General features: G+C 38.7%; 1 protein-coding gene across 5 annotated transcripts in view; it reads right to left on the bottom strand.

The window, feature by feature from the left end:
• The window catches only part of nalcn (sodium leak channel, non-selective), a 47656-nt gene that overhangs the window by 2727 nt on the left and 18305 nt on the right, over positions 1-26624 (bottom strand). For 4 of the 5 annotated variants that reach the window (XM_037239648.1, XM_037239643.1, XM_037239645.1 and 1 more), the window contains 26 exons: positions 24309-24500; positions 23545-23682; positions 22344-22418; positions 12238-12374; positions 11467-11608; positions 11190-11263; positions 10259-10430; positions 10014-10105; positions 9771-9893; positions 9536-9592; positions 7171-7291; positions 6953-7084; positions 6707-6874; positions 5711-5815; positions 5496-5602; positions 5285-5405; positions 5089-5187; positions 4514-4607; positions 3136-3242; positions 2972-3046; positions 2765-2884; positions 2616-2684; positions 1941-2089; positions 1778-1871; positions 687-819; positions 139-254 (listed from right to left, as the gene is read on the bottom strand). In XM_037239648.1, coding sequence (XP_037095543.1) covers positions 139-254; positions 687-819; positions 1778-1871; positions 1941-2089; positions 2616-2684; positions 2765-2884; positions 2972-3046; positions 3136-3242; positions 4514-4607; positions 5089-5187; positions 5285-5405; positions 5496-5602; positions 5711-5815; positions 6707-6874; positions 6953-7084; positions 7171-7291; positions 9536-9592; positions 9771-9893; positions 10014-10105; positions 10259-10430; positions 11190-11263; positions 11467-11608; positions 12238-12374; positions 22344-22418; positions 23545-23682; positions 24309-24500 — 3012 coding nt within the window. The remainder of the gene's footprint in view (positions 1-138; positions 255-686; positions 820-1777; positions 1872-1940; positions 2090-2615; positions 2685-2764; positions 2885-2971; positions 3047-3135; positions 3243-4513; positions 4608-5088; positions 5188-5284; positions 5406-5495; positions 5603-5710; positions 5816-6706; positions 6875-6952; positions 7085-7170; positions 7292-9535; positions 9593-9770; positions 9894-10013; positions 10106-10258; positions 10431-11189; positions 11264-11466; positions 11609-12237; positions 12375-22343; positions 22419-23544; positions 23683-24308; positions 24501-26624) is intronic. The other variant, XM_037239647.1, reaches the window with a different exon arrangement.

The raw sequence follows: 26624 nt of genomic DNA on the forward strand, positions 1-26624 counted from the left end.
CCGAAAAAAACTCTAAAATACTTTTACATTTTCAGAGAAGACTGGGAGCTGTTATAGCAGCAAAGCAAGGTCTGACTTGCAAAAAATACACGTACTCTTCAATTTTCAGTCCCTGTGGTACGTACGGTAATTGCTCACCTCCCGCTTGTCGTCTACCATGTTCCAGATGATTTGGAAGTGTCTCAGGTCATTGTAGCTCAGCAGCTGGTCCTCCTCAGTGGAATAGAACAGGGAGAAGTTCTCCACGATGATGGCTGCATCGCGACAATAGAAATATTCCACTTAAGCATCTTTGACAAATTCATCTCCTGCAACTGACTGTTTATCAAGACTTTTTCTCTTTAATCCGTTACGATTGTTCCTTTGCTAAAGTAGCAGAACACATCAACAGCTCTTGTAGTGCGATAACTGTCAGCGCCATCTGTGTCTTCCTTACGGGCCAGAGGGGGCAGAATGATAAACACAGTCCATTAAATCACAGGAATACACGCTGTGTGCTTCATCTCTGTATTGCTTTATCTTGCCATGTCATCATTCTACATTGTTCCCTCCTCTGGTTTGCTGGCGCTGTACAAATGTCTGATTTAAAAGAATTAAGAATATAACACATGACTTTAATAAAAGTAAATAAATAATAATGTACATGAGAGGTGAGGTATGTGAGCGCAAAAGACACATGCACTGACCAACAAGGAGGTTGAGCATGATGTAGGCTATGATGACGTAGAAGGAGCAGAAGTAGATGAGGGCTCCGGCATAATTGCCGCAGTCAGTCTCCCAATAGCGACGCTTATCCGGGGTACAGAATGGAGCCTGCACCTGAGGAAAAATAAACATGGACTCATAAATGTCTAAAGGCCTTAAAGACAACAGTAACACAGAACTAGATTTATAGTAAAATAACATTTTCTACAAAATATTATCCATCCCTTGAATTGACCCTGTGCAATAAAAAGTCATTAAGCCTGCCGGAAATTATTGTTCACACAATAACATATTTAACACTTCAGCCCATTTGAACACATCAATCTCTGATGAATTTAAAAGTGGACACTAAATTCACACTGCAGGATATGAAGCCCAGTTGTTAAATTTGATTTTTTTTTTTTTATGTAGACATCCACAAAGCCAAAAACATTTTTTTACAACAATTTGTGATGTGAACGCAATTCCTCTGTTAAGTGACATGCATGTATGTGCACAAAGCACAACGTTGAGTAACTAACACATGACAATGATTATGCATATAAATATGACCCACATGTAAGGTCTCACCTCATTGCTGTACGTATTTACAACTTCCAAGGTTCTCACTCAACCCTCCTCTGTTTACATGTCAGCGCCTCCCACCAAAAATAACCATCAAGAAAATGAAATTGACTAATAAGTGAAATGTTTGCATATCCATATTGAAGTCGCATCGGACACATTGATCTGCAGTATGAACGTAGCCTTACAAGTTCATTGTGCAGTATGAAAAGTGATTGTATGTTATGGGGAAAATAAGATTTTCTTTTGTCTCCCCCAAAATATTTTGCAGCCTCCAATTTGATTTGGCATAAATTGTGATATACTGGTAATAAAACTAAAGTATTATTATTACCACTGAGAAAATATTTTTGTAATGGATCCCATCACAGTGTGCAGCTGTGCCTATTGCGATGGCCTGTAATTATTTACATAACCTCAGGGAACGTAGAGTGATAGCCAATGCAGATATCGATATCAAATGATCAACGTCGGTGCCATTGAGGTTCTTCTCTTTTTGCTTACTTACCATGCAGTCGTGCATAATTTTATTCCAATCCTCGCCAGTAACAATGCGAAAGAGAACAGTGATAGCTTGGCCCGCAGTGGAGAAGTTGGCGTGTCTGGAGGTGGTTGTGAGACAGTCAGTCCAACTCGACGTACTTTGCTGTGTTATTCCATACAAACCTTACCGGTTTATGTTCTCTCCGTACTTGACAGTGCCAAAAAGAACGACGCCAGCAAAAGCATAGCAGAGGAGCAGGAGGAACATCCCCACGATGATGAAGAAGCTCTTGTACATGCTGACGACCACAGTCAACAGTAGCATTTTCAATGTCACCTGGAGACATTCAGGGAGAATAAGAGATTACTGTAATAGATTGTAAAGAATTCTTTCGATTGGTTGCTAATTAATCAACTTGAAGATACTGAGGCAAAATGGAGCACAGTACTTGATTGCAACCAGAGGGTATTGTTATTTCAGTCCTAACTGTCGTATAAAATTACAACATTTAATATGATTACTGGTTTTATTAATACATTAATATCTAGGTAACATAAATCATTGTTTTATTTTTCAGCCCAATTAGCAATTTATTACTGGTAATATATGAATACATTAATATCTAGGTAACATGCTATACTAAATCATTAAGATTGATTTTTCAGCCCTATTAGCAATCTGAATCAGAACTTGAAACTTGTTTTAGCATTACATTTACTAATCCTGCATTTAGACCATAATAAACACTAGCAATATGAATGAATGAGCAAATAAATAAATAAATAAATAAAATAAAGAATTATTTAGTAGGGCAATATCTTTCCAATTAAATTAAAACTGTTTAATATGTAATAAGACTTACGTGCTTCCCACATATTGTGAAGAATCTGAAGACAATCACACATGTGCCCATCATGTAGGTATATGCATTCTAAATAGAAAATAATTAGGCATTAGGTTTATGAAATTCATATAACCATAGCCTCATAACATAAACACAACAATTCCAACCAGGAGAGCAAAGTGAAGCACAATCCAAATGACGCCGAGCGACGTCACGAGCAGGTCGTAACGATTCCGTCGACTCTGCCAGTAACCGGCTGGAGACATGGCAATCAGCTTCATGGTTACCTAGGCAACAAAAAAGGACATGACCACGAGGACATTTATCTAAACAGTAAACACCAACTTGAAGAAGATAGTAGTGAGAAGGCTCACCTCCAATACGAATATAAGAGTGAAGACCACCGACATGGTGGCAAGAGGAAATGTTACATGGTCGTCTACATCCCACTAAAAAAGTAAATAAAATAAAAAATACAAGGGTCATGTTAATGTATGTATAGTGTATATTAAGCTGTTCTGTGCAATATTGGATGTACCTTGACTGAGAGCAGCACTGATTGAGCCAACACCAACACAGCAATGCCGCGTTTGAAGAAAGGGTGTTGTGTGATGTCATACATCTTGGCCCGGAAACCCCCATTCTCTGTTAAAAATATTAATATAACATTTAATCATTTTTTTATTAGTTAATGGTGATTACAGGTGGAATAATTGCCCATTTAAAGAGGCAATGGTCTCAAAACAGAAATACATTTACAGTATACATAGTGTCCTCTGGATGGCAGTCGTGGACTGCTTCATATGTTAAAACATTAGGTAGTTACTTCCCCCACTTAATGTTTTAAAATTAAACCATGCCTTATGAATCAAGTCCTTAAATACTAGCGAATAAAATATACTATTTGTTGATGTGTCCCTATGAATTCAAAAAATAAAAAATTAATATAAAAAAATTAACACACAAACAAAGAAACAAAAACAAACAAACAAACAAACAAACAAACAAACAAACAAACAAACACACGCACACGAGCAATAGTGGTTTTAAATTTTTTAAAATGATTATGCTAATACTAATCGGGTCAATTAATAATTCACAGTGATTGTCCCGACGGTGGTGTTATTATTATTGATGAAATAGCCTACATGACATTTTTATGTCGCCAAATTATCGGGTGCGTTGGGGGCGAGGCTGCTTCATATGCCGGCAGGCCCAGATGAGCACAACATGGCCCCAAACACACTAGACAAGACTTGCGCTGACACAAAACTTAAGTTACGCCCGTTTTTATGCCGAGCGCCAGTCTACCAAAATTGTGCCCCTTATGCCTGCATTTATACTAAGCCAAACACTGCTGTTGAGTCTCATTTAGTTGCCATGGTGAAGCATGAGTCTGAACAACATGCCCTCAGAGAACGTTAGCCTGCTTTGACACAACTCGAGCATTCACCTCCATCTCACCCTGCCTTGAGTAAGTTTACATCCAAAAAAGCAATTATTTATGATATGCACTGCTTCGATCTCCCCACAGTGTATACTGCGGTATATATACTCCCAGAAAAGGAGTGCTACATTGTGAGTTTAATAAGATGGAACTTTCTCCAAAGCAATTTGTACTGCTGTAGGTGTAAATCAGGGGTGTCACACTGTCAACCCAAATAAATGTATGAGCACCTCATATTATATACAGTATAAGCTACAAAACAAACTGACAAATAACTAGTTTCCAAATCAGACGAGTAAAAACTGGTCAAATATTTGAAGAAAAAAAGATATTAAAAGTGAAGACAATTTGCAATTCTAGTAATGACACAAATTTGATGCACAATTTGTCTTCGCGGGCCGTATCTGGCCCCCGGGCCTTGAATTTGACACCTGTGGTGAAAATGTTTAATAAATATGCATATGCGTACCTGGACGAGGAGGTAGGTGGAGAGGTTGGGCTATTTTGAGACGACTTTTCAAATCCTCCCATCGTCTCTGATCCACGGTCAGTAAAGCAGTGCCCTGGAAAAAAACTAAATCTGAATATTCGTGCGAAACGCTATAAAACGAAAGTTATTTGTCAGAGAAACAGTCATGACATTATAGTCGAAATTAATCAGGAAAAAGGAATTTTCAAGAAGTAACATGAGTAACATTATAACATTATGAGTAAGAATTCATTCAGGCTAAAGGTCAAAGAGATTTGCTTTAAATGTTTCAGAAAAGAAGTAGTAATATTACGAAATAAAGTTAGAATTTTCATTAAAAAAGGTCATAATAAAAAAGGTCATGAGAAAAAAATAAGTTGGTTTTTTTTTCCAAAGAAAAGGTTAGTTTTATTTTGGTTGCAATAATAATACGACACGATGTTCTTTTAATTATTTCTTTTACAATTGTGACTTCTTTTTGCTCTTCTGTTTTTATTGTTTTCTAGAATAATATAGTATATTTTCCGGTTTCAGTTCGGCTCTAATACCCCATGAAAGTGACTTAGAGCTCATACTTTGTTCTCGTTGAAGTTGGCAATGACAACACCAACAAACAGAGTGAGTCCAATCATGCACCCCAGGAAGACAAAGACGTGGATGTAGATGCCGTGAATCTGCTCACATAGAAGATAGCAAGCACTATGTCAGCATTTTCAACTATGCAAAAAGAAAAAAAAAAAAAGGTAAAAATAAATACATAGAGTTGTATACCGGTCCAACACGGTGAATAATCACATCTCTGACTTCCACCCATCCTTTCAGTGACAGCACCTCAAACAGTGCCAACATTGCGTTTCCCACATTGTCAAAATTAAAGTTGCGAGGGTTGGCCCTGGAATGCGACAGAATTATATCAACACATTAATTTTAAATTGGACTCAAATACAGCATGAGGTGTTCTAAAAATAAAGGGCGGTCTTACCAGACTCTTGGAACCCAAAATCCTGGCTTCTTCTCTCCAGGTCTCAGTTTCAGGTTGAGGCTTTTGGAAACACTGACATTAATCCTGAATATACCGTGACAGTCATTCTGTGACAAACACAACAAACACAGTTATGCTTCTGAATGTGTAAAAATAATATTAGCCGAATTTAGCTTGCAACTCCTCGCAGAGGGTGGAGGGTTTTCTAGCCATACCCGTTTATGAACATGGGGGTCGTTGCACTTGGCCAGTTTTCCAGCAAACAGTTGAACTCCAAAGCTAGCGAACACCAGCATTAGAGTGAGGAGTAGAATAGAAACCTGTTAAAAATAAAAAATAAAATAAATAAAAATAAGCAATCAAAGTTAATACATACTACACGTCAGAATATTGACAAAAACATTTCGGATGTGGTTCGAGTCACCTCAAACCTTGGCCAACCACACCATACAAATGAAGACTATGGTTTCAGACAAAATGAAGCAGCACCATATAAAATTGGAATAAAATGGAAAAATATCCATCAATCCACAAAGTAGTTGTACTATGTTCATTTTGTTTTCACTTGTCAATTATTTAACTGGTCTCACTGGACCAGTGACACTCTGATGATGGCGGAAGTACAAGCCGAACATGACAGGTAATTCAACCTCAATATCTTGTTTGTGATAAAAGAACCAGTTAAATCATCCACAAAGTAGCTGTCGTTTTCCAAAAGGTTAGTGAACCCTGTTTTAGTGGTCCCTTTAACGACTATCATTATACTCGTAATGCATCCAAGATGTTTGTGCACTTAAGCACATTTATGATGCACATCTACACTTTTATCTATCAATTCTGAAACACACACACGCACACACATTCTCTGGTCTGGTGTACAATCCCTAAATGTGTCTGACTTTCAGCCCATGGGAGAGTGCGTCTCCAACTAATGTCTAATGTACAGCCCCAACCAGGGATCATCTAAAACGGTGCATTACAGCCATCTGTTCTTAGTTTCGGATCATTAAAACTGAACCCGACATTAATACTGACTGTGAAGCTGTGTCACACCCTCCTTCACCTCTCCCTGTGCAGAAACACAGTTGACAAGTATACTTTGTCAATAGCAGTGAAGGAGCTAAAAATATGAATGTTTTGAGCTAATATTGTTTAGACAACTTAACACCTCTCATCAAGGATGTAGCATTATATAGTTCCCTTCCACTCACCAGGAAAATCTCCTTGAAGCCTTTGAGAACCTCCCGCACAACCTTCCTCATCTGAGGCACCAATTTGAATATCCTGAGCGGTCGCAGACAGCGCAGCATCATCAAAAGCTGAGCTCCAGACTCGGGCGGGACGTCATGCGGCAGCCAGCACAGAAAAATGAGACTCACCTAGATCGTCAGCAGAGAAAGGCGCTCAATAATAGTTATTCAAGCTGCAGGTAATACCGTGGTGATAGTTTTCCTTACAAGGTAAATGAAGATGTCCATCACACCTCCAAAGTCCCTAATAACCGCTGTGGGTGTGAAGAACAGACCATCTGCCATAATCTTCAGATTCAGCTCAATGCTCATGAAGATGACAAATACGTATTCCCCGATCTGTAACAGAGGACAGGATGTGAAATATGATTTGTCGTTGTTTCGACACACTGGATGGAGGTAAAGCCCAAGTACTCTTTGCTCACCTGCAAGGTGGGCACTTGCATGACTCTGGTGAAGGGTGACTCAAACATCATTGAGATGCATGAGCAGATGGTCACGATAATCATCACCCAGTCCAAATAGGTGACGAGGCCCAACAGGTCACTGCAAGTGCACACATGCAAAGACACATTTAGTGACATAACCAAGAAGGAGATTTCAAACATACGTTACTACTACAATCTTTTTGCTACAAAGTGTCATAACAACACTTGGGTTGGGACCTTTTAGGAGCTGCACAAACCTCTCACCACACTGCAAAAACAAGTTGCCATTTAACTGTAGATGAGTCGTAATTATTTCTCCTTACTACTGTCTTACAACAGCTAATCAATGGGATGTTGCTTATCTGGTAGGTAAGCTGTGTTAAAAAAAAGCTGATGTGCAAGAAAATAACTGAAACCATTTTTGACTCAGCATGCCAATTTTTGTTTTAATCAGCATGAATATCCAACTCAACATTTTTTTTTTCCATTCACATTGTTCCCCTGTGCTATTTCCAAATGTCAGCAAAGTTCTTTGTAACATTGTTGTCCTTTTTTTTTTTTTACCTCCAATAAAGACATTTGACTACACATGAAAATGCTGCCATTCTAAGGTAAATACTCAACTTCACTACTTGTTAAAATTTTTTATCATAAAATAAATAAATGAAAAAATAAATACAAATAAATAAATAAATAAATAAAACTAATGAAGTACATGTACAATTTCATTTAAACAGTTTTAATTTCCTTTTCCAATTCGCAAAATGACTGTGGCCCATATGTGAGCTGCCTTAAATCAGATGTAAATTAGAAATGCATGATCACAGACAACCACACTGCTGTATTTTTTTGGCGGGGTAATGGATACAATTATGAGGCCATGGTGAGTACCAGTACATTTAAAAGAGCACACACAACCTGAATATATGAATGAATCTGTTGTAAATTCAATAAAATAAAATTAATAAATGACTAAAGACATTTAAAAAAAAAAAAAAAGAATACAAATTTACAAGTATAAACAAAACGTATCACAGTAGGATACAATAAATATTCTAAAAATGCGCAATAGGTTTTGGACTCAAAAATTAGTCTCATTAGGTAAACTTGCACAGTCTAATGAGAATATATTTACTTTTCTGTCTTCATCCTGCCCATGGCTGACTTAAGGGCCACACTACACCCTGAATTGGAAGGTTACCAATCAATCACATGGTACATAATGGATAAACTCTTCACGCTTAAATGAATATATAGACAGATTTCAGTTTTTTTTCCCAAGAAAAGCTAATCATGTTAAATTCTTACAAAGACTGAGGTACTGAATTCAACATTGTTTATTCTTGAAGTTGTAGTTTGCTACGCTATCCAACACCAAAGCATGACTAGATGATAGATTTGGCTAGATATGAGGCAAATATTAGAAACACCGTTCAGCGAGATTGATTCTAATAGACAGCGCAGGTGTAGCTAATGTTATGCTCGATGAATGTCTTGTTATGCTGATTTGGAACTGAATTTCCAAAACATTTCTCAAAGGAGTGTGTGACTTCAAGCAGAACTTAATTAAAATCATTTCGGCCACAGTGCATTCCGTTTATTCGGAGGTCTGCGCTCACCTGACAGCTCTCATTAGCAACCAAAGGATTACATTCTTTTCGGGTCAAGATGCAACCACATGGTACCGGCTCAATTTATATTCTTTTATTTTTTCGGAACCACTATCTCAGGGGTGTCAAACTCATTTTTGCGAGGGCCGCATTGTAGTCATAGCTTCTTTGACTTATGACTGTTAACCCAAATAAATGTATGAGCACCTCATATTATTTACAGTAAAAGCTACAAAACAAACTGACAAATAACTCGTTTTCAAATCAGACGAGTAAAAACTGGTCAAATATAAAAAAAAAAAAAAGATATTAAAAGTTAAGACAATTTACAATTCTAGTAATGCCACATGAATTTGATGCACAATTTGACTTCGCGGGCCATATAAAATGATGTGGCGGGCCGTATCTGGCCCCCGGGCCTTGAGTTTGACACTTGTGCACTATCTGCTCAAAAGAGGCTGTTATAGTGAAGCTTAAAAATATCATACAGCGGAACCCTGAAAGTTGAACACAACACATTCTTTGAAACTGGTTCCAACCATTGTAAAATGGAAGATAAAGAAAACGTCATGAAAATTGTCTTTTTTGAGGCATTTACTTTTGGGATGTTTGATTTTGGAGGTTTTGCCCTATAATCATGGAGCTTTGACTTAAATAAGAATATAAATATGAGTCAAATTGTATTACACATTGTATTTGCTTTGGACCTAACACAACAGTATTGTTAGGAAGCATTCCAAATAAGCACTTACTACAGTTGATGGTATTTTGTGTTCTTCACCACTCCTGTGATTGGGTCAGTTTTGGATCTAAAGATGAATTCATGGCATTAATACATGTTAGCATAAAAAAGCTGATTATTTTGTATTCATGTGAAGTGAGTGTCTTCAGAATTTCATCGAAAAAAACTGACACTTTATTCTGTAGACGTGCATCATTAAAAGCGAAAACCCAAATGAACACTTGTTTCATCAAAAGTTATCTTACGCATTGAAGCGAGCTCGAACGATCATCCGGCAGAAGTTCCTGAAGCGGTGTTCCCGGCCTACAATGAAGAGAGGCTTATCAAAGTATGGATGGTTCTCCCTAAGCTCCTCCTCCTGGACTTTTCTGTCAGAGCAACCAGACAGAGGGAGAAGACAAACAGCAGAGTCAAAAACATTAGCAGCACACCAAGGAGCAACAGACTTGATGTTTTTACAATGGATACTAGATTTCCTGTGTGACTACCGCTTCATCTCTGCTTGTTCTTTCTTTTCCTGGATCATCTTGATCTCACTGTCCTCCCTCTGAGCGTTGCGGTAGCGGACAGTGCTTGAATGCTTGAAAAGTCAAGACATAATTATTTAGATGTTTCATTTCCTTTACTTGGCTTAATACTTGTGTGACAGTTAATGCAAAAAAATAAATAAAAATTATGAGTAGGATGCAACAGTGGAAAACACTAATGGCTTTTTCCAACAACTAGTACTCACATCCTGGGAGAGTGTCTCCAGCGATTTTCCTCGGCTTATCCTCTGACTGGTGGAGCCGTGTCGCAAAGATCTGCGCTCTTGACGTATGTGATGTTGCACGCTAAGGATGGAACGTTCTTTGGCCGGCTGCCCATCCAATGACCCGCTGAGCATCCGCTGTCTTGTGCACGCACTGCATAGGAAATAAGCACATTAGCTCAACATTTTCAGGATCTTTTCCTGCCTGTTTTAACAAGTTATGCTATTTGTCCCTGACCTTTTTCTTAAACCAGGCTTGGGGGGAAGAAGTATTGTGGTAAAAGAAAACCTGCCTTGCAATAAATGACAATTACAAACATCTTAAAAGACCAGAATGAGCTTTATGATTAATTAAACTTCTCTGTGAAGTTTAGCACTTCACCACTGAGAGGTACATCTGTTAGGTAACACAGTTTGGTGTCTTGCCATTTTATTTCAAATAAAAACACCAAGCTGTGAGGAAAGGAAGGCTTAATAAAGCAATAATGTTCGAAGTGATCATCATAGTGATGCACAAAAAGAATCCGGAGGGCATTCATAGCGTTAGCTCTTCAATCAATTGAGAAATGACTTGCATTAGGAGTCCCTATGTGTGGCAAACTATTGATGGTGATGTTTATTTGATTTTGCGATTATGAGGACGGCGGCTAAGGAAACATGACGCGTTAGGCCTACTAATATAGTGTCTAACTTTCAGGAGGAGGAGGGGGAGGTTTCAGAGGGAAGGCCAGACAGATTGGATCTGGTGCAAGATGGCTAATGTACACAATGCTTTATTTATGGGATGTGGCGAGAGCCAGCTCTTTGTCCAACAAAACAACAAATTGACTGTTGATAGGATTAACATTGACTATCGAGTTCAGTCTTATAGTTGTTATAGCACACTCGCCGTAAAGACGTGCACGGATCTCACCGTAGTATTTTATTGATTGTTGTTTCTTTTTCCAGCAGGTTCCGAGCCTGGATGCTAAATATTGACCTGCGAAGCTGAGTGAGCAAACACAGAAAGTCAATTAAGTCAGAGCAACTGATAAAGTCTTCGGACCAAAAAAATATCAGAGCTCTCTATTATTGCCGCTTTTATCCCCAAGGTGTCGTTTTGAAAGTATACAGCGGGAAAGGGAAGAAATTATCACTCTCATACCCAGACGTCAATATGGTGGCGGGAGATAACGTGCGCAATAATGCACCTTTTGGTCGATATACTTGTTGTCTTCAATGGCAGATCGTTTGGAGTGGTCGCAGGAGGACGACGAGGCCGAGGGGAGTCTTCGGAATAAACAGCTGGGGTCCTGCTGCTGCCTGTCGATGAACTGCTTCATGAAGCTCTCCCTGGATGACCCGACGAACGGTAAAAATGACAACACTCAACATGTATACAACTTTGCGAGGAATCATCATCATCAGGTTTTGGTCTGTTGAGCTGTCACCATTTTCTGATATGAGATCAAACCCTTTTGTTCTCATGAACAAGCACAACTGAGGGCTAAGAGGTGAAACAAGAATTTGTAGGGTTCAAAACATGTGAAAAAAATAGTGTAGTTGGTTCATAGACTACTTTGGATGTTTTCTAGGACTGAAGCTGTCCTTTATTTTGATATTCGGTTAGCCTAACAAAAATTCGAGCTTATAATTGAGTATTCGGATGAAATAAATAAATAAATAAATATTTCCTTTTGAGAACAGAATATATTAACCTGACTTTGTGAAGTAATTCAAAGCTCTTGCCAGCTTATATGGGGCACTCACCAGGTAGCTGGTGGTCACTAGCTGCTTCCTTAGTTAGCGAATGGTTTGCCAACAGTTTGTGATGGCAATTAAACTTGAGTCTAATTATCCAATTTCCAGTCAGAGAGACAAGGCAAGTCAGCCACCATGTGCTGCCACAAATAACTTCAAAATAAAAGTGAACCAAGTCACTGATCCGTGTATTACTGTATACCCGAGGCTGAAAAAAATACCTGATCCTTGGTACGGTGAAGTCCGACGGAAGCTTGGAGATCTTCACCATCTGAGGTCTGTTTGGGAACTTTTCAAATATCCTGAGTCGAAGAGGGAGCTTCTCTTTGGTGTCAGCATTTGCCTCACTTTGCTTGAGCTAAACGAAGTGGAAAAGCGAGGACAGTGGTGACTTAATGTATAGAACAACGGTGGGTATAGAAAGTTAAAATATCTGTTTTTTTCTGACATAAAAATGACACCTCGATTGAATGTTTTAAGGGGTGTACGGAATTTTTTGCAAATTACTTTTGTGAAATAAAAACATGAAAGAAAAATAAAGCTGAAATTATTTTGTTGATGGAAAAGCATGGTTGGGATAGGTTTTGGGCTGTTTTTTGGAACTGAAGACTAACGAAGAAGCCAAAGAAAAATAACCCCAAAGCATCATTTTCTGTTCGTGTGCAAAGATGTTTTTGTGCAACCATTTGGATTTAGGGTGTGCACAGTTATCATAACAGCTACCGACATGCTTCATGTGATGTTATTGCTGACAGATGTACCTGTATTAAACAGAATTGAATTGGGCATAATTCCCTTTTTTTTTGTTATGGTGGTGTCATTTTTTCATGTCCATAGCATGGTGAAAATTAACAGCTAAAGATAAGAGGACAGACAAAAAAGGAACAAAAACAGCACATGGGTTTTGGGAAACTTGAGGATTTTGAGGCTTTCATTTTGACCGTTCTACGGATGGGGGAAAAAAAACCAACAAGGGAAAGTGGTGTGCGGCTGTAAGTTTCTGCCTGATGATGGCAGCAACACGCTTACCTTGAACACAGTACACACATAAAGGCACACTTTTAGCTTCCGATCTGACTTACTTTGAGAACACAATGGAAGAAGCCAACAAAAGAAAGAAAACAAAGATTACTTTGGAGTGGTCGGAGGAGAAAATGAAGTGGGTGAAAAGGAGGCAGCAACAGAACAATGTGCATTTAGGCAAAGGGTTGACAAAATAAAATGGCAAAAGGGAAATGAAAGCAATTATTTTCATTTAATTACATATGGGTGGGGGGGCTGATTGAAAATCCCTGGCAGGTAGCCTCTGTGTGGGTGCCTGCAGATAACCTTTGATGCATTGCCGATTAGGACAGCCAGCGTACTGCATTTAAAGCAATGCCGAACGGCACCTTATCATTCAGAGCAGGCCACTTGCTGTGTGGCAAATTAGCTGAGCTTGGTTAATGTTTTGCAGTCCGTTCGCCTGATGCCTGAAAGCAGTCCATTTATATTATATCTGACTGTGGAGCGTGACAACAGTGTCGTTAAATTCTTGGCATTTCATTTGCTGTCATATTTACATATAGCTTTATCTCAATGGTCTGGAGATCGACAAAGGCAACTGGCAGAAGGAAATTGCAGAACAAAAGTACTGTATTTTCCGGACTATAAGGCGCACCTAAAAACCTCAAATTTTCTCAAAAGCCGACAGTGCGCCTTATAGTCCGGTGTGCCTTATATATGGAGCAAATTCCTAAATTTAAACTGGCCCGAAGCATTGTGTCATGAAATCAATCATAAGTGGCCCGCTGAAGACTATGAATCAAAAAGACTATGGATCATTATTTTGTGATTATAAAGCAATTTGTTGTGTCTGAAGTTGAAATAAAAAAGACAAAATGGAGAATGATTTGATTTGGATTAAAAATCTGACATGATGCATTAATAGTGCGCCTTATAGTCCAGTGCGCCTTATATAAGGACAAAGTTTTAAAATGGGCCATTCATTGAAGGTGCGCCTTATAGTCCGGTGCGGCTTATAGTCCGGAAAATACGGTAAACATATTTAATAGTATTTTATATTTTATATATACATATATGTACATATATGGATGGATGGATGGATGGATGGATGGATGGATGGATGGATGGATGGATGGATGGATGGATGGATGGATGGATGGATGGATGGATGGATGGATGGATGGATGGATGGATGGATGGACAAATGGACGGGTGGCTAGGGGGGTGGATGGTTAAGACTGAATCAACGGTGCCCCTGCTTGTGCAAAGTCTGCAATGAATTGCACTAACGTGACACAATTCTTAATGGGCAATTAATCGAATAATTGAAGATTACGCCCCTCCAAGGTTCACTTAAAGCACAAACGTTAATTCCAACTTTATGCGATTGAAAATAAAGGTGTGCTAAAGTTCTCTGTGGTGCTCCAAATCTTGGGTAGAAACACAGAAAGTGCTGATTCATCCAAAATGATGCTTGCACAATTGGCAGCAGCGTACACGAGAGCGATGCACACGTACAGGGGACAACAAGGAAGAATTAATATGGACCCTAGTGTTCCCTAAGGTCCTAATCAATTGGGCTGACACAAAGCAGCTTCCCGTGCAAGCCCAATTTTTTTATGCAATCACCCTTTTCTTGCTACATGTGCACACTTGGAACTTCTTTCCCTCTAGTTTTTGCTCATTGCTTCCTGAGTTTACAAAAGCTTGCCTCAGTTTACAAAAGCTTGTAACAGAGATTGAAATAGACAAGTGTGACACGAGCCAATTATTTGTGTACTTGTGTTTATCTCCACTGTGGGCGTCCGACTGAGAAGGAAATAAAATAGGGAAATGGTGTGCTAGATTTAAATCTCACCATAGGAACACGAAAGACCATTTAAATTCTCTAAGAGGTGTTATTTTACTTTACAGCAAGTAACGCCTAGAGTCCAAAGAAAACTGTTTGTCAGCTTTTGTCGAATAGTTTCCTTTGTTAGCTGTGTATTTATTGATGCGGAGCGAAGTTGCTCAACTAGTGTGCTACCACCATTAAGCCACCATTGATCACTATTAACAGTATGTACTAGCAGACTGGACCCTTGGTGCGGTCAATATATGATCAATAAAGCACTCATAAATAAAGGGCAAAGGGGAAAATGTACTACTTCAGCACACCATGTTAAAGAATTCGAAATACTAGCTGTGTGCACCATTTTTAAAATTGTTATGCGATTACTGTTTCTCTCAGATTTTTATGCTTTTAAGTCATCAGACTAGCAAGTGTTTTGAGACATTTTATATACCGTATTTTCCGGACTATAAGCCGCACCGGACTATAAGGCGCACCTTCAATGAATGGCCCATTTTAAAACTTTGTCCTTATATAAGGCGCACCGGACTATAAGGCGCACCATTAATGCATCATTTGACAGATTTTTAATCCAAATCAAATCATTCTCCATTTTATCTTTTTTATTTCAACTTCAGACGCAACAAATTACGTTATAATCACAAAATAATGATCCATAGTCTTTTTGATTCATGATTCATAGTCTTCAGCGGGCCACTTATGATTGATTTCATGACACAATGCTTCGGGCCAGTTTAAATTTAGGAATTTGCTCCATATATAAGGCACACCGGACTATAAGGCGCACTGTCGGCTTTTGAGAAAATTTTAGGTTTTTAGGTGCGCCTTATAGTCCGGAAAATACGGTATTTTATATATGAATTTTTTGCAGGATGTCAGAATAGCGTCCCTAAGCTGCTGTTTGGATGTGATGTGTGTGTAATTCTTGTGACGATGAATGGATGAGATATTGTGAAACAATGAAGACAAGACTGATGTGTTTTGCCTTGTGCAGTCCCTCAGGTGAACCCTCCACTGATTCCTCCTCCTTTTAGGGCAAAGATTTTAGGCCGAGACCATGTCAAAGTGTCCTTGAGCAAGACACTGAACCCCTGGTTGCTCCTGATGGTGTGTCATCAGTAGGTGAATGAGGAAGCAGTGTGAAGCGCTTTGAGTACCAAATGTAGAAAAGCGCTATACAAGTGACAGCCCATTTACCATTTAGTAGTTCTGTGCATAAATCGGCATTTACCCTGACACGTCTATCCATGATCAAGGCTAACATTAATATGTATTTCATGTCATAGAGAATAACCTATTTGCCCTGGAGACATTTGGGTTGGGTCTCCCATTCTTCTGGGCCCATCCAACTGTGGTACCTGGGGGGAAAGGCGAGCTGAGTGAACAGGGTCATCCTCTCCTTCTCTCATTAGTTGGCTAATGAGGCGTGCTATGGAGCTGCTATAGAGCCACGCAGCCCATAAACCTCCAATAGCTACTTTGAAGATCCAAAACAACATTGTACTATTATTATCCTCAATAAAAGCACACCAAGCCTGTAGCGTTTTAAGTCTGTCTTTACCATTAGCTGCCTTGGCTCATTGTTGTTAGCATGTTTGCTGAAGAACAATGTTACCAAAGTGAATACACGCCATCTGATATTTCTATCAGTGCATTATCATTGTGTAGCACTGCGGTCAATAATAAATATTCTCTCCCCACCTTTTTTTTTTTTTTTTTTTTAAAGTCCCCTGTGTCCACTTATTTCAAAGCCATCGGTGATAAATACCGTATTTTCCGCACTATAAGGCGCACCTAAAAACCTCCAATTTTCTCAAAAGCCGACAGTGCGCCTTATAATCAGGTGCGCCTTATATATGGACCAATATTGAGCCACTACAGCAGGCGTGTCCAAAGTCCGGCCCGCGGGCCAAATGTATATATCTTATATATGGACAAAGTTTTAAAATGGGCCATTCATTGAAGGTGCGCCTTATAATCCGGTGCTGATGCTTTTTTAAATTTTTTTTTATTCTGCTGACGCCGCTATGCCAACGCTATACACTAGCCAACATTTCCTAAAGTTGCTAACTGAGATTATGATGGACATTTAGCTACATGGACTATCAATTAGGGCTTCAACAACCGATCGATTCTATCATTAAAAATCCCAAACTAAAATTGTTGGCAATGAATTTCATTATAAATCCATTGTATAGCTAGATCAATATGTCCGTGCCTCCCCGCATCACGTGACATACGGCTCACAGGAGTTGAGCAGGTGATGGGGCAGTTTGTCTCTCTTGGTGCCGTTGCATAGTCATTAACCCTTCTTGACAGGCATGAAACAATAATTAAACATATGCTAGCAATAGATCATGACATGGGAGAGCAGGAGAAGTGAAGTAATGCTCAAATTGCATCAGAACACAAGCAATCAATAAAGAATACGATTGACCAAATTCTTAAAAATGAATGAATTTACTATGCCTATCACCTAAATCGACATTTTACAACACAATCATTTTGTTAAGATACATGGCCATAGTACGAATAAGATATGGCCTTTTTGTAATATAAAAAATAATCTCTGTAAGCTGGTGGTAATGACTGCCATAGTGGTAGAGCATCTCAGATGCCTGCGGTGGCTTCCCAATTGATAACTGAAGGTGACATTCAAGAGATAAGAGCACATTGTATCTGGAATCCTCTGAGGGGGAAATGCTCTTTTCTTCTGCGCTCCACTCTCTGGCTACTTAAGCTTTCTTCTCTGTCGCTAAATCCTTAAATAAGCCTTCGCTCCATTAAGTCCCACAAATGGAGGACAGGCTTTATGTTAATTATTAAACAATCCGGTGGCAACAAAATCACTTCCATGCTACATTTGATCAGGTTTACTTCATCAGAGATGGGCGCTTTCTCCTATTTTGCCGGTTTGTCCTCCGTTCTCGACCTGGACAGCCTTCCGTCATTGTCCCTCCGTCCTTATTCATAAAATACTCATCCCAGGGACAGAATGCCCATCACTGGACTTCATCAAGTGTTTATTTTGTTTGCAGAAATAGAGAAAAATCAAAGATGAGAGGTTTTAGAACAGCCTGAATTATTTTAAGCCATTACTGCATGTTTCTGTCACAGCTGTAAACAATAGTCATTCTAAACCTAATTTATTCCCTCCATTTCCCCTGCCTGATCAGTTTATCTCGAGCTCCATCTCCAGACTTGATTTCTCGCAACCCGGCGGACAAATTTGAAATCTAGCCTGACGGTCGCATGCTGTTGCCACCATGGTATTTTATGCAGCAAGACTGTCGGACTCAGTGGGGATGAAGGTGGGAAGGTTTTGCGCAATAAAAAGATTACCACTGCACCAGATAGTACTGGATCTTGAGAATCCGAGAAACTCCCAGGAGACTTTTTTTTTTCATCACGAAGGAGTTAGATGACACAGCGATATAAATGTATCTATGTGGTGATCATCCATCATACCACAACTAATGCCCACAGAGTCACATTTATTTAGCTTATCCCGTCATTTTTTCCACAAGCATGTTATCTACGACAATGAGGAGGCTTCTCACTAGATGGCAGTATTGCCAGATCTTATCATGTATGCAGTGCTCATGTGTTATGAGCCGTAGAAAATACTATCACACAATGGTTGAGTCAATTGTGGTTCTGACGCACAGGGAACCAGAAGCAAGAGTTGGTCACGGGGTCTTACTCAGATGTGAGTCACCAAGACATTTGTGTTTTCAGTGGTCACTGAAATGTATTAGATTGCATGAAAACAGAAAAGAAAAAGTAAAAATGAGATTATTCAGCATGGCTCTTCACCACCCTTTCAAAATGAATGAACTCTTAATATTAGTTTGGAACAGGGTTGAGGAATTTCAAATTAAATTTTTCTCATGAAATTTCAGGCAGGTCTTTTCTGAGAACTCAAGCACACATTCAGCTGTTTAAAAAAAAGTATTCTAAAGAATCCAAGGATGATTTGATCTGTTAGTTTCATGACACTGAAACATCTAAAGTCCAACACACCTAAAATTGTGCAATTCTGACTGTGAATCCAGTCCGAAGAAAATGTCTTTAAAGTCAGACAGAACTTTGGTCAATATATACAGTTAAAGCAGACCTTAAGTTAACCACATTGTAGGATAGTGAAAAATATGAAGATGTAATGAAGAGTATATTATGCGATGAGTTTTACCTAAATCGGTTTGACCAATGTCGCAAAAGGCCTTGTCTTCAAAATTAAACGTTCAAGAGTATTTTTTTCAAGAGTAATGACCATTATTACATTGCTGTTTTTAAATTTTAACCATCATGGATGTTTGACAAAGTACATATTATTATTATATATATTGAATCACCTTGTCAAATATTTTCTCATTTCAAAAACAGCATGTATTATTTTACTTTTTGCTAAAAATGTTTTTTTACATTAATTAAATAAATGCCCCATTGGCGATGTACTTTGTTGTTATGGTTAGTCACACTCTTAGGTCACTATTACAGAGTTTGCCTTTGTTATTGTTGAAGCACACAACCTTCTGATTTGTATCTTTCGGAGCCTTTTTTTTTTTTTTTTTGCAATTTCTCCACTGCATCTCATGACTCATCTACCTAGCCTGAGGATGTGGGTGATTGCTACACATTTTCTTACAAGCACCCCCACATAATAATCATCACCACTGGACCCTGAGGGGTAAGCACCTATTCCCCCCCTTAATTTGGATATTTACTTGCAAAGGGTAAACATCCCTTGCACCTTCCTCTAGCCCCATGGACATGTGGGCTGCGATGATTTGTTAGACGCATGGTGGGCCATTAGTCTCCCCCATCACTGAAGCTCAACAAACACAGATGAAGGCACAGCAAGAACGTTCCAACATAATTCTTTCTAATACCAGACACAGCGAATTACCACGGTCTTCAATATGAAGGGGGAGAAAAAAAAAGATGTCACAGCAGCGTATAAAAGCCTCCTTATAGTACACCACGCAGAACTACATTAAATTGTGCAGCATTTTATACAAGTCACACATCTTCTGTGAAGACGTTGACGAGTGTGTGGGTGTGCAGTGGCGGCGCGTCGCTTCTGGTTTCCTCTGCTGTCTTTCTACCACTCGGCTGTCTTCCTTTTATTAAACCTTTGGAGCAAACCTAATTTCACACGCTAAATGCATTATCCTAATCAACACTGATGAGTGTGTGTACGTGTGTGTGCGCGCGTGTGTGTGTTTATGTGTGTGCTTTTTTTCATCTCACACAGCAATGTGGTTTAAAATGATGTTTGTTCGAGACAGCTTCCTCCCACCTCCCAAATGATAATGGATCACTCTGTGCGTACGCGTGAGAGTGATGAAGGCAGCACTCAAGCATGACCATTTTACCTTCAACATGTCATATTAAAAGTGGCACAGAATGTGAGACCACCCAGGAGCCCGAAGCCCCATCGACACTTGGCGTTGTGTATTGCTCCTAAACAATTCACAGAATTAGGAATGTCATGATGGCAAGTCACTTTTGATTCGTCTCTGTGGGTTTTTTATATTTTCTGTTCTATATATGCCGCTCATCTAGAAGTAATGCAGTCTTAAGGCTCACCTAATGGTGAGCATAGATATCACAGGTATGATTCAACATAGAGTTGCCATAGAGTTCAACATAGTGCCACTTTACAAGGCAAGGGCTGACTTGATTAGATTGCAATAAAAGCAATTTCTGTTTAAGTGCCCTTTACAACATGCCTATGACGTCTTGCAGTCTGTCTGATGGTGCTTTTATGAAGTCAACCTTCGCTCCATATTCAGCTCTTGAGTCATAAGGAGATTGTGCAAATACCTGCAGCCAAACAGGCTTTTTGGCCCTCTGAGGTGTGCATTTTTAATAAGGCATGACTCACAAAGATACCCCCTTCTACCGATGGTGCGGGAAAGTACTCGCAGCATGCTGCTGACCTATTACACTTACAAATAGAAATAAAAAGAAAATCACAAGTTGCATCAGCCAAACTTCATATGATGTGAACATACACAAAAGTTGGCACGTATGAGAGGAAGCTTGTGCACACTGATGTTGTATATAATGAATATTTTTTTATATTACATTTTGCCGCTGTATAATGAAACTACAAATAATAACATTTTGCTGTTTTGCCTTAGCAAATAATATATAAAAATGACTTGATAATAAAATACTTGACAAAACTTCAACCTTGATAATAAAAATAAAATTGATCATGGCTCACTGGCAGCATGCATAGTAATTGTGCAGGTAAGCTTGATTGCTTCAAGCTCGACTGCACATTTGAATTTCCATTTCAATGTGCCACACTTACACACTGATAAACACGTACACACACTCCCGCACTGTATGTTTCACGTCTTTCACAGGTTGGAGCATAATGCAATGGCATCCAAGTGGAGCTGACATGTTTGACTTGCTTTTCAACTATTGTTCCCAAAATATAGGGAGTTTAATGTAGGATATGATACGTTAGGACCAGATTTACTATAAGTACTAAACATATATCAGCCAATGCGGCCATCATTTTTCAATTATCTTGACCAGATAACAAAGCGCACTTGCATTTAAATCAAATAGGAACAAAATATTTTATTTGCATTAACTAAGTAATTTATTAAAGTATTTGTTGAATTAGTTTCTTTGTAGACAGTTTCGAAAAATTGACATTTTCATCATGGACATCATAGCATAGTGAAATATAGTAAAAAAAAAAAAAAAAAAAAAAAAGCAACGTTCTACTTAATAACCTATAATGGCCTTAATTTCCGTAATTTTGCTAAGTGCATTTTATTAACTTTAAACCCGTGAAAAGGCCCTTGTAAGTCAACTGTGACAAACCGATATTAAATCATTAGTTGCTGAGCATTTGAATTGCTAACCAGAACAGCAACACCTATCAAAGCGTTAAAATTATTTACGATAAATTAAACTCTTGCTTCTTAGCACATGATGTAAGTGATTTTCCTGCACAGTAATAAAAATTAAACATTATACGGAGACTGAACTGAATATTATATGATTATTATTATTATTATTATTACAAAACTGTACAAATAATTGTGTGTCATCATCTTGACTCAATTAACTGACATTTTTTTATTAGTACTCAATATCCGCTGTAATGTTCTAGTTAATCGGCTGGATGACAATGATTTACACATGAACCTTGAAACATCTATTGAAGTCGACCTGTTGTTTCTGCGCATGTGTGTGCGTGTATGACTGCTAATTAGCTCTGCCCAGTTCCTCAATCCTCTGGGGGCGAGGAAAGGGTGAGAGAGGCCCTGCCCACTTGTGAATACATTATTCAGTCCTGTCACGCTTCCCAAGCTGGCTCCAGTAAAGTACTTTAATAAAATATTGCAGTGATTGGGAAATAGCAGAGAGATCCGAGGAAAGAAAATACTATAAGTTACGTTGGTGTCATGAAGTAAAATTGTGATCAAAACTTCTTACCTGTTTGAGCTTTTTTAAGTCTTCATCCAACTCAAGATTGTCCAATATCACTGCCACAAAAAGACTGAGCAGAATCTAGAAAGAGGAGATTAACACATGATTTTATTACATACGTGGAATTAGATTTTTTTTTTCCAAAAGCGCATTGAGATTGCATAATTCAGGCCTGAGCCTATACCACAGGTATTAAACTCAAGGCCCGGGGGCCAGATACGGCCCGCCACATCATTTTATGTGGCCCGCAAAGACAAATTGTGCATCAAATTCGTGTGTCATTACTAGAATTGCAAATTGTCTTCACTTTTAATAATATATATTTTTTTTTATATTTGACCAGTTTTTATTCTTCTGATTTGAAAACGAGTTATTGTTTTGTTTTGTAGCTTTTACTGTCTATAATATGAGGTGCTCATACATTTATTTGGGTTGACAGTCATAATGGCCCTCCGAAAGAAGCTATGACTACAATGTGGCCCGCGAAAAAAATGAGTTTGACACCCCTGGCCTATACGATTGATCAAGCCATCTTGCAAAAAAACACTCCAGAAGGAATGTCAGAAACGCAAGCAAGCTGTCATTTTGGTTTGAAGTGGCCATTTCGGGTCATTTTCCCTGGGGTCCTTCAGAATAATTAATTTAATTTGCTGCCCGTTCCATCGTCAAAGACATCCTGTCTGTCTGGGATGAGGAGGTGTGAGTCATCAGGACACCCAATTTTAGAAGGACAAACATTAGAATGTCAGCACTTCTCACGTCCGCAGCTGATTGGCTGTAAAACTCGAGGAAGCATAACGGGGTGATGAGGCGGTAACTAATTAAATGCCCTAAGATAAGAAAACAATTCATGTAGCTTGCTCGCCATTTTCTTGCTTTTACTGCTTACAAATAATGCTCATTCAAATCAAATGTCACCCTTGTTTTCAATTGTTAATTTTCTCTAAGTGAAGTCTGCTTTATCAGACTATTTTATTTATAGTTCAGAACACTCTCCCACTTGAAAATGTTGGATTTCAAAATGAACAGACACAAATGAGTGAATTTTTGCTTTTGTGACGCTTAAATGTGAACATTTACACAATTTTAAAAACAATAGCTCAAACAATGGCTCAAAACTAGTTGATTAATTTGATGGTCGATTAAATCGAACAATTTTGACACCTCTCATCTACTTTGAATTACAGCAGCAGATTAAGAGCCTTACCAAGGTAGCAAAGAGATGGTAGAGGATGAAGTAAATGGCCACGACTGGAGCCCACATGTGACCTACTGCGACCAGGGTCTGGTCCATGACATCAACCCATCCCTCTTGTGTCAAGATTTGGAACATAGACATGAAGGCCTACAGGGAAGGAAAATAATATAGAAGGTGAGCGTGTGAAGAGGCCCAAGGGCAACAGGTGAAGACGAAATGCACATAATACTTCTCGCTAACTACCTTTTCCACCCTGCCATTGTGAGATTTAGAAACATAATCATCCGCTGCACGTAGAGGTCAGGGTAAGCTAGGACACTGATGCACGCCTGCACTTTCTTCTTCACCGACAAAGCGCATCCTCAACTCCCACCTACTCGCATTCTTACTCCCACCATCCAATCATTGCAAATAATGATACAACCTACAGGTCTGCCACCACAAGAGAGAGACTAACCTGACAAACGAGTGGGTGTGAAGCACAAGCCATACAGAACAGACAATATTTGAGTGGCTTGTTTATACGCAAACGGTTGTGTGAAGTGAAATCCGGTTGATGAGAATTAAAAAAAATAAAATCCCAATAACAACCTTTAACCACAAAAATAGCATCATAATTAGAAAAAAGAAGTCAAAGTATTATGGAAAAAATATGCTATTAGTAGAAAAAAAACTTGGAAAGTATTCAAAAATTCAGAATTATTTTTTTAATTTTACAAAAAAGAATCACAATTCTGATACATTTCAGAGGCTAGCGTGAGGTGGTTCTTTACCCTGGGGAAGGTTGTGAAGCGGTCCAGCTCTTCCACAAAGCAGAACATCTGCAGACTGATGGCCGACATGACGATGAGGAGGCTGGCTGTGAACACCACAAGGCTGCCTAATTTCTTGCCTGGTCCAAATATCTTGTAGACAAAGTCTTCCAATGCTGGGGAGATCTTTATCAAACGTACCACTCGAAGGACCTTCGGAGGAAAAGAATAACATATCTTTAATGTAAACTCAGTACCCCAAAAACAATGGATTAGTGTCTTTCCATATATAGTTTTTCTAGTACTAAACATTATTGTAACTTCTATTACAATTTACGTCGAGTGAAACTGCAATTTAAAACAAAATGAACACTTGGATACTTTTTGAGTTTGAAATTTTCGATTCTAGAAGCTTCTCAGTCGTAAAAAATATCCCCTTCCTGTAATTTTCCATAAAAGCAGACTTGATATCTTTGTGTTCAACATTTTAGCCTACCATTGTTTTTTGCAATTTCTGCACTGTTGATTTTAAATAATGTCCCATTTTGTATAATACAGGGATACAAATTTTTTTTTTTTTTTATCAGATTCATCGACAAAATATATGATAGATTAATCGATTATTAAAACAATCGTCAATTTGCTCATTTTAAGATAAGCAGGGCTTTGTTGTAATTATTTCATGGCCAAACAAGGTGGAAAAAGCATCAGACTACTTCTTGTTCAGCATCTTAGCGACCAGTCCCAAATATGGTCATGACTGCAGTGTGCCATCATCCCACTATTGACCCCGTGAAAACCTAGTCTATAATAATGGCTGTTATTCATTCAGTGGCTTCAGCATTTAACTATTATCTGCCATGTTATTATTGTTGTCTTGAGTGGATGACACACCCTGGGCCACTATAGGAAACAGATTCAGTGTTTGGACAACAAACTAAGAAGGGCCTTCACTGACTATTGATGAGTTTGGATTTAATTATGGAGCTTTTTTCCAAAATGTACTATGGCTTTTGAATGGGATTACTGTAATATGGCGGATAAACATTTTTCCTGCTATTAATCACAATATATGAATGAACACAGACAATTGTGTCCTTGTATTACTGCCAGACTGTTCTTGGCCTCTTGTAAGACATTGAAATGATTCGCATGAAATATAATTGCAAGATGTATTGTAACACTGACAGGCATCCGATTCATTTTAAACCGATATTGGCTGTAAATGAGCACACCCCCTCACTCCACTTTACTTGAAAGGTCCGAGAGTCATCCAGAGCTTTGCCTTTCTGAATGAATCAGATTGACTGAGCTGTTGACTCACGACAGTAGTGAAGTCATTGCGATTCTGAGCACACACAGACTAGAGGGCCCCAATGCCTGATTAAAAATCTTTCTGTTGGGTCAAAGCTGATAAGTGAGGCTAGAGAAGCTTGTGACATGTTATTCAGACTGAAAGGGCATTTGGTACGGTGAATGACACGCCACTTAATTTAAATGGAGAAAATTTAGACTAAAAATACCATATAATATAGTATTTAGCCGTGTGCTAATGCTAGGTATGATTGCAGTAGAAGCTGAATAGAAATCAAGGTAATGCAATTATTTTTAATCGCAAAAGCTCGAATAACCATTGCATGAGTACATGCATGAAAAGTAAGTGCGGACGGCAGCTGTTGAAAGTGAACCAGAGAGGCAGCTTGTATAGTCAGGGTTCATTAAAGACCCATCAAGGAGAGCTTCATTCCGCCCCCGCTTCCAATTGTCCACCACCTTTTCATTGTCGGTACACCAAGAGCAAGGTCAAAGGTTTACGCAAATTGCAATAGTCCTTTCCCTGTTCACGAAGGCTATCGGTTGGAAATTAGCTGCGTAAAAGCACACAGTGGTTCCTGACAACCACACAATGCTTCTAAGAAACGTTCAGTGTGACATGGCTCTGATTCTCTTCTATAATAAGGTGGATAATTGACAGGTTTACTGTTATCCCCACTCCAAGTAGGTACCATTCAGACAGAAGATCAACATGGTAAAAGGGAGGAAAATGTTTGCTTTTACAAGGTGAAGTCTGAGATACAACAAAATTGGTGCATCTGAGACATAATATAAAATCTTTCATTGATCCTGTCTTTTACACAGAACTCAGCAAAATGAGACATTGCTGCATATGTATGCTTCACAACAGCCCCACAACATCCAGGACCTTAGGGAATTACTATTATTATTTTATTATTATTATTATCTCTTCCACCCCTTGGAAGCTTTTTACCCACTTTTGTTATTTAATTCCCAGGGTTTGCTGAGGCCATCTGAGTCCCCAGATTAGTCAAAGGAAGG

Source organism: Syngnathus acus, chromosome 21 (assembly GCF_901709675.1).
Source record: "Syngnathus acus chromosome 21, fSynAcu1.2, whole genome shotgun sequence".
Taxonomy (NCBI): Eukaryota; Metazoa; Chordata; class Actinopteri; order Syngnathiformes; family Syngnathidae; genus Syngnathus; species Syngnathus acus.